Genomic DNA, 18952 nt, shown 5'->3' on the forward strand with positions numbered 1-18952 from the left:
CCTTAGCATGAACTATTCTATGCATCTCGCCTAAGCTGCTTGTTGGCTAGATGGGGACGTGTAAAGAAGAACCAAGCACATAGATTCTCGTTGCAATCCTGATACATGCATTATGCCTACAGCCTAACGCTCCGGTCTCCTGAAGGGGAAGTTCAGCACCATGGACAGGGCGAAACTCCTATAACACCACTAACTGATACAAGAGCGTAAGTAAACACGAGGTGACAAACACCGGATGACTGCGAAGTGTGACACTGTGACTGCTGAGCCTACCTGTGTACATGGTGTGGGAGTGTGTGTAAGCACCCACTGGGCTCACTCTGATCCCCCTCCCCACTCTGATGTCACAGACATTTTCCTAGACATTGGAGGAACTCGTTCTATAAAAGACTCACACCAGCTGTCTCTGCGATTACTCTCACACCAGCTGCTGTCTCTGCGATAACTCCTTCCCGGCTGACGGGGAGCAACTTAGCCTGAAGTTTACCTTCTCTTCCCTGCATTCTGATCAGAGGCTCATTCCGTGTGAGTATCATTGGGGAGGTGTGAGCGGAATATACTGTACAGTGCTGAAGTCACTTATGATGCTCCCTTGCATCCGCTTGGAATTCCTGTACTAGTCTGGTACAGTTCTGCTTTGCCACAAGATTTGGGCTGCATATTAGGAAGACCATGACATCCAGCCCTATAAATGTAACAGCAGAGGCGCAAGACTTGGGCTTGTTTGCACCCATTGGAGAAGGCTTGTTGTGGCCAAAGAACATCACTCAGTCTAATGTCAGCTCCCCTGTCACACACAGGTTTGTGCAGCCTCCCTGGCGCATAGTACTTTGGTCTTTGGCTTATGGATCCATGGTGGCTGTAGCAGTGTTTGGCAATATCATAGTGATGTGGATCATACTGGCTCACAAAAGAATGAGGACAGTCACCAACTACTTTTTGGTCAGCTTGGCTTTCTCTGACGCTTCAATGGCCGCTTTCAATACCCTGGTGAATTTCATATATGCCCTCCACAATGAGTGGTACTTCGGGGAGGCATATTGTAGATTCCACAACTTCTTCCCTATTACAGCCATTTTTGCCAGCATCTACTCCATGTCTGCTATAGCTGTGGACAGGTGAGTTAGCTCCCTGTACTATCACCATATTTTCTGTCACATCTTCAATCCAATCAACTTTATCTGATATATATTTTTTTAATCAATAGGTTGACACCAATCGTTATAAATACCATTATATGTTATTAGGACCAGTGTGGGTTCTTGTACTTGACAATTTTGACAGCATATTGAATGTTCTTATACAAGCCCCGAAGTACTAGAATGTTATATTATGCATACATATTGCATAGGTTTTTCCAACACATCGATTGCTATGTATGAATGTTCTGTACTAACAGAGGTACACGGTGTTTAATGTACTGTATTTGAAATAAAAGTGTCACTCCCTCTGCACATTTCTGTTCTACAGTATATTATACATGCAGAGATATGCTCATCATCTTCATGGGATGTAATTATTTACCTTGCATTCACAACATCAGTGTTTAAATATACATTCCATATAACCAATACTTACATACTCCACTCATTGATACCGCTTGCTACTGTAACAAATATAAGTGTAGCAATGACTGCAACTTGTAGATATTTTATGCCTCAAAGTAAGTAGAGTGTATCAATAACACACTATGTCCAGATGTATCAAGCTTCAAAAGTGATAAAATGGAGAGTGATAAACAGCCAGCCAATCAGCTCCTACTTGCCATGTCACAGGCTGGGTTTGAAAAATAACAGATAGGAGCTGATTGGCTGGCTGTTTATCACTCTCCATTTTATCACTTTTTGAAGCTTGATACATCTGGCCCTATATTAGCTGCAAGTAGATTAAGTGACCACTAACAATCCACTTATGCATGATAATTTGTAAGCAATGTCTCTGCATTTTGATCATTTTAGATTAATGCAATGCTACATAGCTGTGTCACTTTTTTTTTTAATTGAATGATTGGCAAGAAGGGAGATCAGCACCATATGACATTCAGAGCTGTTATGGCAAAAATATATAGTCCAATTGACAACAGATCAAATGAACTGATCTACAGTTGTGTTTATTTAAAATGTCAGACTATGATCCATGTATTTATAAACAGTGGCTATACTGTATTACTGTAATGTGCACATGTAAAATGAACTTTTTCATCGTTTGTATTTAATTTGCTTATGATCTTATGTATTTGTTTTGTTGGTTGAATACACAATTATAATTTACTTAACATCATGAGTTATGAGTACATAAAATATGAAGCATTTAGTAGGCTTTCTTAAAGCGTATTAGATGCTTGGATAGACAAACACACTTTCTAACAAGTGCTACTTTGCTTTACATGGGTTTTTGTGTCTTGTACATTATGAAGTTAAATGATAACATTTATTAGGTCCCTTTTGTTTTATGCTGAATGGAAACTCTGAGAATATACTGTATTCTAATTGTAGTTTAATAACAAGTGTCATCATGTCTATGCTTTTAGCTAACTTTATTGTTAATTATCCATGTGTCTATAAAGGGAAAGAGAAAACAAATTAGCAGCTTCAAACCCCTTTTAAACATGAAAGAGATACAATTTGTAAGGCTCAGAAATTGCTGCATTGGTCACAGTTTTTTATATGCTGCACTGAAAATATTTAAAAGTCACCTTGATGTGTGCATTGGACTTCAGTATGAGAATTAACAAAGAATAGAAAGTGGGGATAAGAGACCATTAATGTAGGAAAAACAAGACAGGTGTGCGCAGGATCTTTAATCTTCAAATTAATGCCAGTCCACCACTTTCATGCTGAACACCATTCAGGCAAAACCGTATGGCAATATACATTGATTAGCTCCTGGAAAACCAATTAAACTAGGCAAAAAGGTGATACCAAGGGGTGTTACTAGTGTTTTAGCAACCTGAGACTACAAGTCAACGGTGTCCTTCACTTTCCTTTTAAAGCCAAACTTATATACAGTATATGAATAGTGCATAATTCAAAAGGCAAACATTGTTAATAAAATGCTAATTTTTAAGTATTATAATTACAGGTTCTACTTTCAGTATTATTGGTACTACCTACAAATAAATACACTTGTGTGACAATTTTTCACTGTTCAATGAAGTGGCTCAACAGTCTGGTGCAAGTGCACACTGATGTTGAGGACAGAAAATAAACCATGGGGCTGATTCAGGATCGCTTGCACCTGCCCCGATGGTTGGGGTTTGCACATGCGCCTGTCTATGCATGTGCTAACCCTGACAGTGAATGGCTTTGCCGAGTTGCACACTCGCCAGGACGTTCGCTGTAGGGAGGGAGGGCCGGTGGCGGAAGGGAGCAGAGACAGAGCTGGACCACGGGAATACGAATACTCAGTGTTTATGGGCGTCTCCATAAAAACACAGGGCGTTCCCCTGGGAGTGCGGACAGACCAATGCCTGCCAGGGGTGGGAGGATGATGTGACAGGATGTCATCCGCCTGCCCCGTCTTCATTGTAGCGCTTATAAATAAAAGCCATTTTCAAAGGCAGGAGAAAATATTTGATGGTCAGCGACCATCAAATGTTTTCTTCTGCTAGTGGCTGCATGCGAGGTTCAAGGTGATGTGTCCTGGCAGCAATGTATGTAATTCAGTGTAAAGCAGCTGGGGGAGCATCACATGGTTTCCCTGCTCCGTCAGCGGCACTATGCTAAATGCGTACATTGCTGCCGGTGGGGACTGTCATGGCGGACGGGGAGCCGAGTGCCGGAAGAGGTGAACGCTGGCGCTGGGGACATCATTGAGGTAAGTATAATGCACTACACAAGCACACACACACCACACACACACACACACACAACACCCACTAACACAATCATATCCCCACTATCCACGTCATACCCCCATTTTCTATGTGGGTGTGGAGTTAATTCTATAAAGTGTGGTGAGCGCAGCGTGCCACCGAGCCCGAAGCGCGGCGAGAGGACGCATATCCGCGTCCCCTCGCGGGGCTTGCTGCACTCGCCACGCTTCTGACTCGGTAGCTCCCTGCGCTCACCACACTTTATAAAATTAACTCCACATCCACGTGGATAATGGGGGTATGATGTGGATAGTGGGGATATGATCCATTATGTATTAGCACAGCTCAAATTACGTAAATTACATAGTTTACGTAATTTACCTAATTTGCATAAGTTACGTAGTTTACGTAGCCAGCATAGTGGTGTATTGGTATTCTCAATACACCACTACGCAAACTACGTAATGGGCGCCTTGCTAATACATACTGTAAGTACCAAAATAATTTCAGTAATATTGGTATCCCAGACACATTCCTTACAGATTTTGTGAAAAACCTAAGCAAAATTCAGTGCCAGAGGCATAGCTACAAGCAGGACAGCCAAAGGGAAATGAAATACTACTGCATTCACATATGGCTGGATCAGGCTCATTTGTTCATCTGTTTTCACACTATGATAACATGGTTTTTATATTTCTATTTACTTTTGTCAGACTTAACAATCATTGCCTCTAATTGGTAGTAAATTAACAATTTTAATATGCAATTATTTTAGTTTTCAGATTCTAGTTTGGATATTTGTTTTTTTTTATTTATTTGCGCAGTATAGTATATACAGTAGGGGGTTATTCAGACCGTCTCGCCTCTCTGCGATCAGATACCCACCACCATGCCAGAGTGAAATCCCACCCTGTGCGAGGCTACTACATAATACTTATTGGCGTTTGACTGCAAATGCATTGGCAACTCACCATCGAAATGATTTTTCCAGTGTGTGCACAGCCTTCACTGAAAATGTCGGGCATGTCTGCATTTTTCCTGACACTCTCAGTAAACGGCCGGGTGACACCGACAAATGCCAGCTTCCTGTCAATCAACTTGCCAAAGGCTTGTGATTAGAAAAAGAACTCGATTTTATTGCCCTGTGCATGCGCGATCCATTTGGTAATCGGACAGTGTATTAAATCACGGTCTGTATATTCACCACAGTGCAAACATACATTGATTTATATAATCTTTTTGAAGATGTTGTGCTCCTTTTGTGGTTTTTACACTTTAGAAGTCTGCAAAACAGAAGGTGGGGTTACAAAAAAAGACTAGAAAAAAACATGGGGGCCAGGTTACATGTGTACAGTAAAACAATAAAAGTAAAACAATAAAATAGATAAAAGCATACTAACATTGCACAAGTTACACAGAAGTGGATTACCCAGATCTCAAAACAAGATCTTATTGGCTATCGGCTGTCATGTTTTGGCTCTAAAACATGTAACAGGTGGATAGCCAATAAGATCACTGAGCACTGGCAGTGCTTTGCTCAGACACTGCCCAGCAAATGTGTTATGTGGGTTGTGCATCATGAAGTCAGAGGTCACGCTGTGCAGCCATGCACAGGCCTGCCCTTTCCACCATGGCCCTTATTCTAGTTCACTCGCAAAGGCAAATTCCTTCTCAAATGGACAACCATGTGCACTGCAAGGGGGGCGATGTAACATGTGCAGAGAGAGTTAGATTTGGGTGGGTTATTTTGATCCTGTGCAGGGAAAATACTGACTGCTTTATTTTTACACTGCTGTATAGATCTCACTTTGAAGTAAAACCCCACCCAAATATAATTCCCTGCAATGCACATGGTTTTGTCCATTTGAGATGGAATTTGCCTTTGCGAGTGAACCTGAATAACCCACCCCCCCATGTTCGCTGCTCCCCTGTCTGCCCTCTCTAATGCATCCACCTGCTCTCTCCACTGTATTCACCCAACTGCTCACTGCAGGACTGCTTCTAAGCATTTCCCAGTGTGGTGCGGCATCAGGAGGCTTACACGCTATGTAGGCAGGTGGGTGTCTGACGTCACAGGATGTCAGCCACCTGCTCCATCTTTGTCCAGACACTGCAAATAAAAGTCAGTTTCAACTTACAGAGACATGTGAGGGGATATGTTTTTGTTACACATACCCTTGCTTGTTAACAAGGGGAATCATTAGCATCGGTAGGGACAGGCCCTAAGACGGGCAGCATCTCTGGTGCTCAGTAGGCTGAGATCCTCGGAGCTTACCGAGCCAACCAGAATGAGGGCCATAATGTATTAAACTTCAACTTTTGTAGTAAAGGATATACCAAATGTGCAGGTGATGACTTAGGTTGTAGGGTAGTTTATTCAAATATAATCAAGACAACCGAGCAGGGAGATGGCGCCTCCCGAATCAATATAAAAAGTGTACCAAGTTTTAATTAGAAACAGGATTGCCTCTCACCTCGCTTTTTAGCAAACAATCTGTGTTGACAGCTGTTACAGTGACTGGTGGTATCCCAGAGCATCCTGGATTATTCACTCGGAGTGGAATAAAGCAGGTGATGGAAAGCAGCTAGGGCCTTGTTCGGTGCTGGAAACAGTATCTGAGGCAGATGGTGTGCTGTAAGCATCTCTTACACTACCTATGTTCAGAACAAAGTGGAGTCATATTCTTCTGGTCACCATTATAGTAACCTCGTAGCTTCTGAATTGAACCTTGTGTATGATGAACTTGCTTTCTTCTAGATGAATCTACTGTAAGTTGCCTGTTCCCAAAAGCAATGTAACCCAATTGCCTTTAGATGGGGTTAATGGGGTACAATGGGCTCTCAAACTGCAATCTGTATACAATGTAATGAAGACACAGGGAGTATTAAATTCTATGTAACTCATGGAGATATGCAATTCATGAAAAAATTTTCTGCAATGAATAATACAGTATACAGTACCCAGGGCCGGACTGGGACCAGAAATCGACCCTGGCATTTTGAGCACACAGGCCCACCTGCAGCAGGTGGGACCTTTGCATGGTGAAGCCATGCAACGAAAAGGGTGTGCGGCCTAATGGAAAGGAGGCGTCACAAAAAGGAAGCATTACACTACCCATTACACATTATGGAACACACCGTTATGACCATTACACATTATGGAACACACCATTATGCCCATTACATATTATGGAACACACCGTAATGCCCATTACACATTATGGAACACACCATTATGCCCATTACATATTATGAAACACACCGTAATGCCCATTACACAGTATGACACACACCGTGATGCCCATTACAGACTATGACACAATCCATTATGCCCATTACACATTATGCCACAACGTGATGCCCATTACACATTATGCCACATGCTGCAATGCCTATTACATATTATACCACCGCAATGGCTATTACATATGATAGCCATTGGATCCACAATAGAGATCTGACCCACCACTCACCCCCCCCCCCCACCCCCCACCCCCGGCAAGCAACATCCCCAACCGTCCCCCCACCACCGTGCAATTTCCGCAGCAAGGGAGGCACCGAACTTTAGTAAGAAAAAAAGTACGGTGACGTCGGTAATCGTGTAGGGGGTCATTAAGCACCCCTGTGCGCACAGCTTTGGACATCATATGCAAACGATGCACAGTGACACACAGCAGCACTGAGCACAGTAACGTTCAGGAGGCAGTGGGCTCGCCTCAGCTCAGTGCTGCTGTCACTTATATGGCAGCACAAAATCGGCCCACAAGTGCCAGATGGCCAGTTCGGCCCTGACAGTACATAAATGGCTTCCCTGTCTCATAAATGGCAGCAGACTGTAAATCACTTACAGTCTGCTGCCATCCTTCTTCCTACATTGCAGGACCCACTGATGCACACACACAGATGATGCAGATGTAGTAGGGTGGGATTTTTTTTAGAACGGTCGAAAATCACTTTTGATTTTTGGTGATTTTTCTAGTAATGGAAATGTGCTATTTTTTAGTAAAGATGCGATTTTTAATAACTGGATTGTATGATTTTTTGGTAAAAAAAAATTTTTTCAACTGTGCACCTCCGTCTCCCCAGCATAACCAGCCCCAGGCTCTTGAGCCAGTGCTGTTTTCCGGAAAATAGGGAAAACACTTTTTGAGGTTCCCCATATCTAACCAAACAGCCTTGGGCTCTTGGACTGTTCCTGGTTTCATAAATACAGGGGACAAAAAGAATAGGGGTCCCCCATATTTTGAAACTGGCTCTGGGCTCCAACAGCCAGCTGGGCGATGCATAGCTAGGGGAGACTTTTTAGCTCCCCGGGCAAAACAGCACCCCTGGCTGATCAGCCAGGGATGGGGTCCTTGGGGGGAATAAGGCTTTACCCATCCAGGGCTGAAGCCCAGGGTCTGTAACCAGCACCTCTGGGTGGTGAGTCCCGGGCTTATTTTGTTAGTGTAAAAAATAGAAAAAATAACATTGGGTTGCTCTGTCAAACTACAAGTCTCAGCAAGCCTCCAGAGCATGCAGGGACTTGGAGAACCACAAGTCCCAGCATTCGACACATTAAAGGGCCCACTGGGGCTTGTAGTTGGACAGCATGGCCAATGTAAAAAAAAAATAGAAACTGACACCAAATCTAGCCAGGGGGTGACTATATAAAAAGTCTCCCCTGGTTGTGGCATCACCTTGCTGACTGTTGAAGCCTGATGCTCTTCCAATATAATGGGGGACCCCTGCTGCTGTTTTCTTAAATCTGGCCTGGTGCTGGTTTCTTAACCCCTTCCCGCCGCAGCCTGTTTTTGCCTTCCTGACAGAGCCCTTTTTTTCAAATCTGACAGGTATCACTTAAGTGGGGATAACTTTTTTTTGCTTTTACTTATCCCAGTGATTTTGAGATTGTTTTCTCGTGACACATTGTACTTCAAGTTAGTGGTAAATTTGGGTCGATACAGTCTGTGTTTTTTTGTGAAAAATACCAAAATGTAAAAAAATGGAAAATTTAGCAATTTTCAAAATGTTAAATTTTCTGCTTGTGAGACAAATAATCATACCACTCAAAATAGTTAATAACTAACATAGACCATATGGCTACTTTATGTTTCCATCATTATTTCAACATCCTTTTAATTTTTTTGGACACTAGGAGGCTTAAAATATGAATAGCAAATTTTCAAGAAAATTTCAAACACTGATTTTTTTAGGGACCAGTTCAGTTCTGATGTGACTTTGAGGGACTTGTATGTTAGACACCCCCATAAATGATGCCATTTCAAAAACTGCACCCCTCACAGTATTCAAAACAGCATTTTGGAAGTTTGTTAACCCTTTAGGTGTTTCACAGGAATTAAAACAAAGTGTAGGTGAAATTTCAAAATTTCATTTTTTTTGCAGATTTGCAATTTTAATACATTTTTCTAAGGAACACAGTCGATTTTACTAGAGAAATGTGACTAAAAATTGATTCCCCCAATTCTTTTGTTTTCATAAATATCCTATATGTGGCCCTAGTGTGCACGTTGACCAAACCACAGGCTTCATAATAGAAGGAGCACCTACTTGATTTTGGAGCCTCCTTTTTATGAGATTATTTTTTAGGCACCATGTAGGTTTCTAGGCACCATAAGATGCTAAAAGTTAGGAACCCCCCCACAAGTGACCCCATTTTGCAAACTACACCCCTCAGGGAATTCATCTAGGGGTATAGTGTACATTTCAAACCCCCAGGGGTTTCACAAATTGTGGTACAACTGGGCAGTGAAAATGAAAAATTACTTTTTTTACACAAAAATGCAGTTCTGGCTCCAAATTTTTCATTTTCACAAGGAATGAAGGAGACAAAGCACCCCAAAATCTGTGCCCCAATTTCTCCCGAGTACGGCAATGCCTCACATGTGACCAAAAAATACCATTTGGGTGCATGGCAGGACTCAGAAGGGAAGGAGTGATTTTTGGATTTTGCAGCTCAGATTCTGGTGGAATGTTGGTGGGTGCTATGTCGCATTAGCAAGACCCCGGAAGCACCAATACAGTGGACCCCTCCCACAAGTGACCCCATTTTGCAAACTACACCCCTCAGGGAATTCATCTAGGGGTATAGTGTACATTTCAAACCCCCAGGGGTTTCACCAATTTTAATACAACTGGGCTGTGCAAATGAAAAATTAAATTTTTTACACAAAAATGCAGTTCTGGCTCCAAATTTGTCATTTTCACAAGGAATGAAGGAGACAAAGCACCCCAAAATCTGTGCCCCAATTTCTCCCGAGTACGGCAATGCCTCACATGTGACCAAAAAATACCATTTGGGTGCATGGCAGGACTCAGAAGGGAAGGAGTGATTTTTGGATTTTGCAGCTCAGATTCTGGTGGAATGTTGGTGGGTGCTATGTCGCATTAGCAAGACCCCCGAAGCACCAATACAGTGGAACCCCCCCACAAGTGACCCCATTTTGCAAACTACACCCCTCAGGGAATTCATCTAGGGGTATAGTGTACATTTCAAACCCCCAGGGGTTTCACCAATTTTGATACAACTGGGCTGTGCAAATGAAAAATTACATTTTTTACACAAAAATGCAGTTCTGGCTCCAAATTTGTCATTTTCACAAGGAATGAAGGAGACAAAGCACCCCAAAATCTGTGCCCCAATTTCTCCTGAGTACGGCAATGCCTCATGTGTGACCAAAAAATGGCAGGACTCAGAAGGGAAGGAGTGATATTTGGATTTTGCAGCACAGATTCTGGTGGAATGTTGGTGGGTGCTATGTCGCATTAGCAAGACCCCCGAAGCACCAATACAGTGGAACCCCCCCACAAGTGACCCCATTTTGCAAACTACACCCCTCAGGGAATTCATCTAGGGGTATAGTGTACATTTCAAACCCCCAGGGGTTTCACCAATTTTGATACAACTGGGCTGTGCAAATGAAAAATTACATTTTTTACACAAAAATGCAGTTCTGGCTGCAAATTTTTCATTTTCACAAGGAATGAAGGAGACAAAGCACCCCAAAATCTGTGCCCCGATTTCTCCCGAGTATGGCAATGCCTCATATGTGACCAATAAATACCAGTTGGGTGCATGGCAGGACTCAGAAGGGAAGGAGTGATTTTTGGATTTTGCAGCTCAGATTCTGGTGGAATGAATGGTGGGTGCTATGTGGCATTAGCAAGACCCCCGAAGCACGGTGAAATGATGAACCTAATAATCCATAGATGTGTGGTATATTTTAAAACACTCCTTTATACATAGGCCGGGTTTGTCGGGGCAAGTTTCACAGTGGAAAATAGTATCCTTTCTTATTCCCTTTTTATAGCAAACTTTGCACCTTTTTTGTGTCCTGCCCTTTCTTGCAGTGGAGGGGATTTCGTTAGGAAAATGCTGCCCTGGTACAATACGGGGGCCAGTACTAGAAGTACTGGGGCCCTCTGCCTGCTGGTTCCCAAATATTAGGCCCTTTATGACTTCCTCTTGAAAGTGCATAAATGTCCCCCTCTGGCTGGTAGAATGGAATAGCACGTAAGCGTTATACAGTGCCATCTGGATGATATACACGGCCAGCTTCTTGTACCAGATTTTTGTTTTCCGCAGGGGACTGTACGGCTTCAGTACCTGATCTGAAAGATCCACTCCGCCCATGTACTTATTGTAATCTAGGATACAATTAGGTTTTGAGGTGTGGGTACTGGTACCTCGTACAGGGATGGAGGTGGTACTGTCTCCATGAATTGTTGTCAGTATAAGGACATCCCTCTTGTCCTTATATTTGACCAACAACATATTTTCGGTGCATATTCCCCTGCTTTCACCCCTTCTCAGTAATTGGGCAACGTGCGTTTTTGGGAGGCCTCTTTGGTTCTTGCGCACAGTACCGCAAGCTGCTGTACCTCTTGAACCAAGGGCCTTAAACAGGGGGATGCTAGTGTAAAAGTTATCCACATAGAGGTGATAACCTTTATCCAGGAAGGGGTGCACTAAATCCCAGACAATTTTTTCCACTAACACCTACGAGGGAGGGGGGGCATTCTGGCGGTTCAATTCTTGAGTCCTTCCCTTCATATACCCTAAACCTGTGGGTGTACCCTGAGGTGCTTTCACACAGCTTATACATTTTTATGCCATACCTTGCCCTCTTACTGGGAAGGTACTGGCGGAATTTAACCCTTCCTTTAAAATGTATAAGGGACTCGTCGATACAAATAAATTTTTCAGGGATGTACATCTCTGCAAATTTGGCACTGAAATGATCAATGACCGGCCTGACTTTGAATAGCCGGTCAAAGGTGGGATCATCTCTGGGTGGGCACTGTGCATTATCGGTGTAATGTAAAAATTTAAGGATTATCTCAAAACGAGTCCGAGTCATGGCCATACGGTAAAGTGGGGTGCTGTACAGAACATCTGTACTCCAATATTGCCTAATTTCTGGCTTTTTTACTATGCCCATATGTAACACCAGACCCCAAAACGTCATCATCTCTACTGCATCTACAGGGGTCCACCTATCAAATGATGACGTGGGGTTTTGAGCAATAAACTGCTGGGCATATAAATTACTTTGGTCCACCATTAAATTTATAAAATCATCAGAGAAAAATAATTTGAAAAAGTCAATTTCTCTGAGACCTGTTGAATCAAATTGGATTCCTGGGATGGCCAAAAACTCAGGAACCTGGGGCTCAAAATTGTCTGGTGGTGGGGTCCATACGGGATCAATCATTTGGGGGGGGGTCTCAGCTGCTCTACGGGGGCGTCTTTGAGGGGGTCCCTCATCACTAGAGGAGGAAGAGGAGCTTAAGACGAATCCTTCAAATTCCCCGCTTGAATCACTGGCTGTGTCAGAGTCAGAGGCAAGCATGGCATATGCCTCCTCCGCTGAATACATTCTTCTGGATGACTGGGATGACATTTGGGATGACATTTTTATTTTTGTGTTTCTGTAAGTGTAATGTTTCAACACGTGTATAGTGTTGGGGGGGTACAAACTTTATTTCAACACGGGGGGTATGTAGTGTGTAGTGTGTATGTAGTGCCGAAAAAAAAATACTTTATACAGGAATTTGATCCCAATAAAAAAAAAATTGAAGGGGTAAAAAAAAAAAAAAAAAAGGTCCTGCGCCAAAAATTGAGCACAGATGTTGGTCAGTAACGTCCGTCACTGAACAGCGCTCAAAGGCAACAGGTGTAAAAACAATTTAAAAAAAAAAAATACCACAGCACTCTCCAAAAAAAAACAATTTAAAAAAACTGCAGAAAAAAAATGATATCAACCCTGTGCCAAAAATGCTGTTCAGTGATGTACGTCACTGATCAGCGGCCACAGGACACCCACAAAAGCAACGTGGGTGTAATAAACCACAGCACTCTCCAAAAAAAAAAACAATTTAAAAAAACTGCAGAAAAAAAAGATATCAACCCTGTGCCAAAAATGCTGTTCAGTGATGTACGTCACTGATCAGCGGCCACAGGACACCCACAAAAGCAACGTGGGTGTAATAAACCACAGCACTCTCCAAAAAAAAAAAACAATTTAAAAAAACTGCAGAAAAAAAATGATATCAACCCTGTGCCAAAAATGCTGTTCAGTGATGTACGTCACTGATCAGCGGCCACAGGACACCCACAAAAGCACCCACAAAAGCAACGTGGGTGTAAAAACAAAACCCCACTGCAATCCCCCCCCCAAAAAAACTGCAGATCAGTGATGCGACACTGATTAGCAGTGAGGGGCAGTAGGCAGACAACTGTGGGTGCAACCTGACAGGGTATATATATATAAAAAAAAACCTGGACCCCCAAAAAGTTGCTGATCAGTTAATTAATTTAAACTGATCAGCACAAAAGGGGGGGCAGCAGTCAGTTGCACAGGCAGCACAACCTTTGGTGCAACTGACAGGTATATATATAAAAAAAAAAAAAAAAAGTTGCTGATCAGCACAGATATACTGATCAGCACAAAAGGGGTGCAGCAGACACAAAATATAGCACTCTCTATCACTCTCTATCACTCTCTATCACTCTCTCTCACTATATCTGACAATCTCTGACTATCTCTCACGATCTGTGACTCTATGACACTGCAGCAGCAGGACACAGGAAGTCACAAGATCCAGAAAGCATCCAACTGCTGGCAGCACGCTACCAGCGGTGATCAGCGGTGATAAGGTAAGGATCAGGCAAGGTTCAGGTATGTATATCACGACAGAGTGGCCGGTGACCGCTCTGCACGCAATTCCAGACCGGAATGGCGTCTGCAGCGCAGTCACCGTTAGTTTAAATGGCGCGCCTTGGCTGTGATTGGTCCGTCGGTCCGACGGACCAATCACAGCCTTGGGGGCAGGTGGGGTTAGGTGTCGTCGTCACCGATGACCCCCTCATGCCCCCACACACCCGCCGGTGATTGACACCTGTGTTACCGAGCGTCTGATTCGCCGATAACACAGGAAAACGCTGCGAATGGCTGTTCACATTGAACAGCCAATCACAGTGATCGCCGCCCCCCCTCGGCATGCAGGGACATGTCTGCTGTCAGGGACAGCAGACATCGTCCCTCTGTCACTGCGTCTCTAGACGCAGTGGCACTTTGAAGTCATGACGTATATATACGTCATGTGTCGGGAAGTACATCCCGGCCATGACGTATATATACGTCAAATGTCGGGAAGGGGTTAAATATGGGGGAACACCAACAATTTTTTCCCTTTATTTGGAATACCAGGACCGTCTCAAAGAGTCCAGGGCTTGTTATACCCATTTTTTTTAACAAAACTATGCACAGATCTTACTGATCTGTTCATGGAACTGTCAAACTCATCTGCACTCTAGCACATGAGACCTAGCACTTTTTCCTTCAATTATGTTAAGCAATTTTTACTTATTTATGTTTTTTTTTAACTTATTAAATCTCCTGCATTATTTCTTAATTGGAGTTTATTCCTTTTCATGGAAACTGCATGGCATCAGTTTTGAGGATTATACCTCATGATACTAAAGGTCTTCTGGGTGCCTCTTGGTATTTCTGATTGCACTGGAAAGGACCTAGTACTGTACAAATATGGTTTATTTGATGAGCACTTGATTCTGATATATATGCTGCGCACATTACCTTTAGCCCAAAATTTAGGCACAAACGTATTTCATTAGAGAGCACTGTTATCACTTTTTTTTTGTATTTCAATCTTGAGACAATTTAACAATGTTTCCTTGGAGAATAACTGCATCCACTTGTCACAAAGGAATTGCATTTTGAAAAATTTCCTTGGAGAACTTGCATTAAGGACTTTAATTGGTTTAATTTGCATAGTAGACCATATAGGATAGAAGTGTTACAAACGTACTACAGTACTATTCCATATATATATATATATATATATATATATATATATATATATATATATATATATATATATATATATATATATATATATATATATAAGCAGGTTATCTGAACTCACCATTTGACAGCAGACAAATTTCATAAAATTGCTTACATCTCTATTGTGGCATAGTCATACAGTAGGTATGTATATATATATATATATATATATATATATATATATATATATATGCAGGAACTTGGAAGGAGGCAGGAGCAGGCTGCACAGATCACCGGGCCCAGGGAAAGTGGAGGCGTGGCCCCCGTGGCCATGCCCCCTTTTGTAACGATGGGGGAGAAGAGGACCTGCAGCACCAGCAGGAACATGAAGACACCCGGCCCGGGAGAGGAGGCGCCGGACCTGGTTAGAGGCAAGTGCGGCCCTAGTCTCTCCTGGGCTCTGTAGCAGCCGGGCGGGTGGGGACCCCTGCAGGAGCACAGGAGCACTGCTGTCCAGGGGAAAAAATTGTGCTCGAAGTGAAGTGCCGGTGTGACATACCGTTGTATACCGGCACACTTCGAGCACTGCTGGTAAGTATCCAAAGACACAATGGGGCAGTGACAACTCAGTCTGCAGTTTATTTCTGATTGCTAATCCGTTCGAGTGGCGCCCCATTGTATCTTTGGATACTTTCCAGCCTGCATGTCTCGCACTAGAGGGCACCGCGGTAGATGAGAACCATTGTCGGAGTGCCGGACCCCACACTATGACATACATATATAAATATTACACCATTATTCCCTACAGGTAGTTGACATGGCCTCACTTGTATCCTGAAGGGACCTGGCTTTACGTGCAGTGCAGATATGTGCTGCTGAGTAGTTGCTGCGGGCACCGGGACAATTGCTATATGCAGCCACGTCACCCTGAGGGCGGTGTCCTATACTTTGCATTGACAGAGTCTCTGAACTTACTGAGTCCGCTGGGAGAGATGGTGCGTATGCGCACAGGACTTGGCTCACTGCTGAGAGACGCCACACACAAGCGTCTGGTTGCCAGGCAACGCCTGACGTGCACACGCTGATGTGCAGACATCGGGCTCCAGACCTGGCCATTGGCCCAGCATCTATGACACCTCTCTGGAGGTGTAACACATATGGTGCTCCGTGATTGGAGCAGGCTCCGGATACTCCTTATATGGAGATCCAGTGGCCGACCCCAATTGTTAGCAAAGCCTAATGACTGACTAGTTGATTGAATTCACACAGGTGTTTATGATTCACTCAATTGTGTGTTCGCTTTATATACTGGACTGGTGCATTCATTTACTGTGGGTCAGTCCAGGAAGAAGGCTGCATAAGCCGAAACGGCTCAGTTGACTGCCATTTGACTGTAAACCATGCCCTGATTTGGTGACTATATATATATATGCGTTTTTTTTATCATGATACTGCCACACTGTCACCATCAGTTGCATCCCAGTCCTAGCATTTGATTGAAATTTTTCCACATGGAATAAATATCTGCTTTATTTCTAAAAGGAGTGCTACCTAAATATGTCCTTTGGATATTGTGTTTCTCTATCTATTCTCTGAGGATTCTGCACCCACCATCTATTCAACTAGTCAATTGGTCCCATATGTTTCCCTACATTAAAATCACAGCGATTTTTGGACTTGCACCGTAACTGCTCATTACCGAGATTTTCACGTTTTTTTGAGTTTTTCACATTTTTTGGATTTTTCACATTTTTTGTGTCTGCATTGTTTTGTGTATTGTATATAGTGCTGACATTGTTGAGCATTTCTGTAAATACTGTGTGTTGTTATGGAAGCATCCATTGGTGACCTAACTGGCACCAAAAGATTCTTAGAGAAGGACATATCCAAAATTCTATTTACCGATACCACTCAATTAGCTGTTGATGTGCATAACCCTGATGAGATATATACTGATCTCCTAAAACTGAATAAAAGGTTAGTGGAGCTTGAATTACATGGGCTTACTATATCCCAATATCATAAAGATAGACTATTACCCAGGGAATTTCGCATCAAAAACCAGCCCACCATTGGCAGGGGAAACCATGAATTTTGCAAACAATGGTGCATGATTCTAAATCAGTGCAGCCTAGACCTCATGGTTCTAGTGGTGCAGCAGGTCAACACAGATATTGAGGGTATCAAATCAGACATTACCGACTGTGAAAAAAATCAGTTAGAAACACTGAGGGCCGATGAAGGCAACTCCTGGTTGACCAAAATCACTGAGGGAGTGGAGAAATATAAAGCTGAATACTAGCTTTTAAAAAACAAAATACAAAAAGGTCAGGGAAGACTATAAAGAGTTGAGGGTTTATCCCTGGCTCAATAGACAAAACACGAGATGCCCGTGGAGATCCACGGAGGGGCAAAGAAAACGAGGAGGTGGTAGGGTCTACACTGACGTTTAGTCTCACACTTCACAGAGTGACTCAGACCAACCCTCTAGAGGTAGGAGACTTCCTTTTTTTCGGGAGCGTGTACACACACGCAGCCGAAATCGGAAGGGAGACGTCCAACCAGACGGGGAGGCAGGAGACACAAGAGGAAAGGAAGGGAACCCAAAACCTCGGAATTAGTGGTATTTAATTTATCGAAATACAATCCTACTCAAGCAGAAATGTCAGTACTATCAAAGGGCCTCACATTTGTACAAACTTTTAAACCCAAACCCATTGATGTAGAGGTGGAGCTGTATAAATTTCAAAGAAAGTTAAACATTATGGATTTCTTTAAGAAACAAACCCCACAAACACCAGTGGATAGGGGTCCTTTTAGAGCAGAAAGTCTATTTGACCCACCAACAATTAATCCCTCGATCACTACATTCTTTAGGGTGGTCAGGAATGAGATAGACACAATACAGAAGACCATGAGACCTTATAGATCAAATCTATCTAAACCTGAATCAGAAGCCATACGTTCGCTCCATGACAACACCAGTATAATCATCTGCCCCGCCGATAAAGGCGAGGGCATTGTAATTCTTGATAAAGAGGTCTATATCAATGAGGTCATGAGACAATTGAATGAATCTGTTTGTTATAAACGTCTTACTTTTGACCCTACATCTGCCTACAAAAAAGAGGTGGATGCAGTGATTGCTATAGGTTTATCGAATCGGTGGATAGATGAACACACAAGTGAGTTTTTAACTCAGGAGTTTCCGAAAATCCCTCTACTCTATATACTCCCAAAAATCCACAAAAGCCTGGTGGCCCCTCCTGGCAGACCTATAATCTCTGCCAGGGGGTCACTGGGCCAATCTTTTTCACAGTTTGTGGATTTTCACTTACAGCCAGTGGTGGTTAACACCCCAATCTTTACCAAAGATACCACTGACTTCCTCCTTAAACTGTGTAATCTGGCTAAACCACCACCCAACAGTCTCCTTGTAACGCTAGACGTTAGCAGTCTGTACACTAACATTTCCAATGAAGAAGGTACAGCTGTTGTTTGTGAAATCCTTACTGAAAGTCCCCATTATAATGGTCCACCGATTGATTATCTCATTCTATTAATGAACATCATATTGCATAAGAATTATTTTTTGTTTAACAACGGATTTTTTTTGCAGTTATCTGGAACAGCGATTGGGTCAAACATGGCCCCATCGTATGCAAATTTGTTTATGTATAGTTATGAGAGAACCCATATAATGTCCAATCCTACTTTTACGAAATATATTTTATTTTACAGTAGATATATGGATGATCTTTTTTTGATTTGGACTGGTAGAAAAAATCAGTTAGAAAAATGTATTGACCATTTAAATCATTTACCTGGA

General features: G+C 42.8%; 1 protein-coding gene across 2 annotated transcripts in view; it reads left to right on the forward strand.

The window, feature by feature from the left end:
- The first annotated feature begins 203 nt into the window (after positions 1-203).
- Positions 204-18952, forward strand: part of TACR3 (tachykinin receptor 3) — a 185073-nt gene continuing 166324 nt past the window's right edge. Inside the window, exon 1 of one of the 2 annotated variants that reach the window (XM_083178957.1) lies at positions 204-1118. In XM_083178957.1, the coding sequence (XP_083035083.1) occupies positions 673-1118 (446 nt within the window). In that variant the 5' untranslated portion in view covers positions 204-672. The remainder of the gene's footprint in view (positions 1119-18952) is intronic. The other variant, XM_083178949.1, reaches the window with a different exon arrangement.

This window comes from Crinia signifera, chromosome 1 (genome assembly GCF_055691185.1).
Source record: "Crinia signifera chromosome 1, ASM5569118v1, whole genome shotgun sequence".
NCBI classification, from domain to species: domain Eukaryota; kingdom Metazoa; phylum Chordata; class Amphibia; order Anura; family Myobatrachidae; genus Crinia; species Crinia signifera.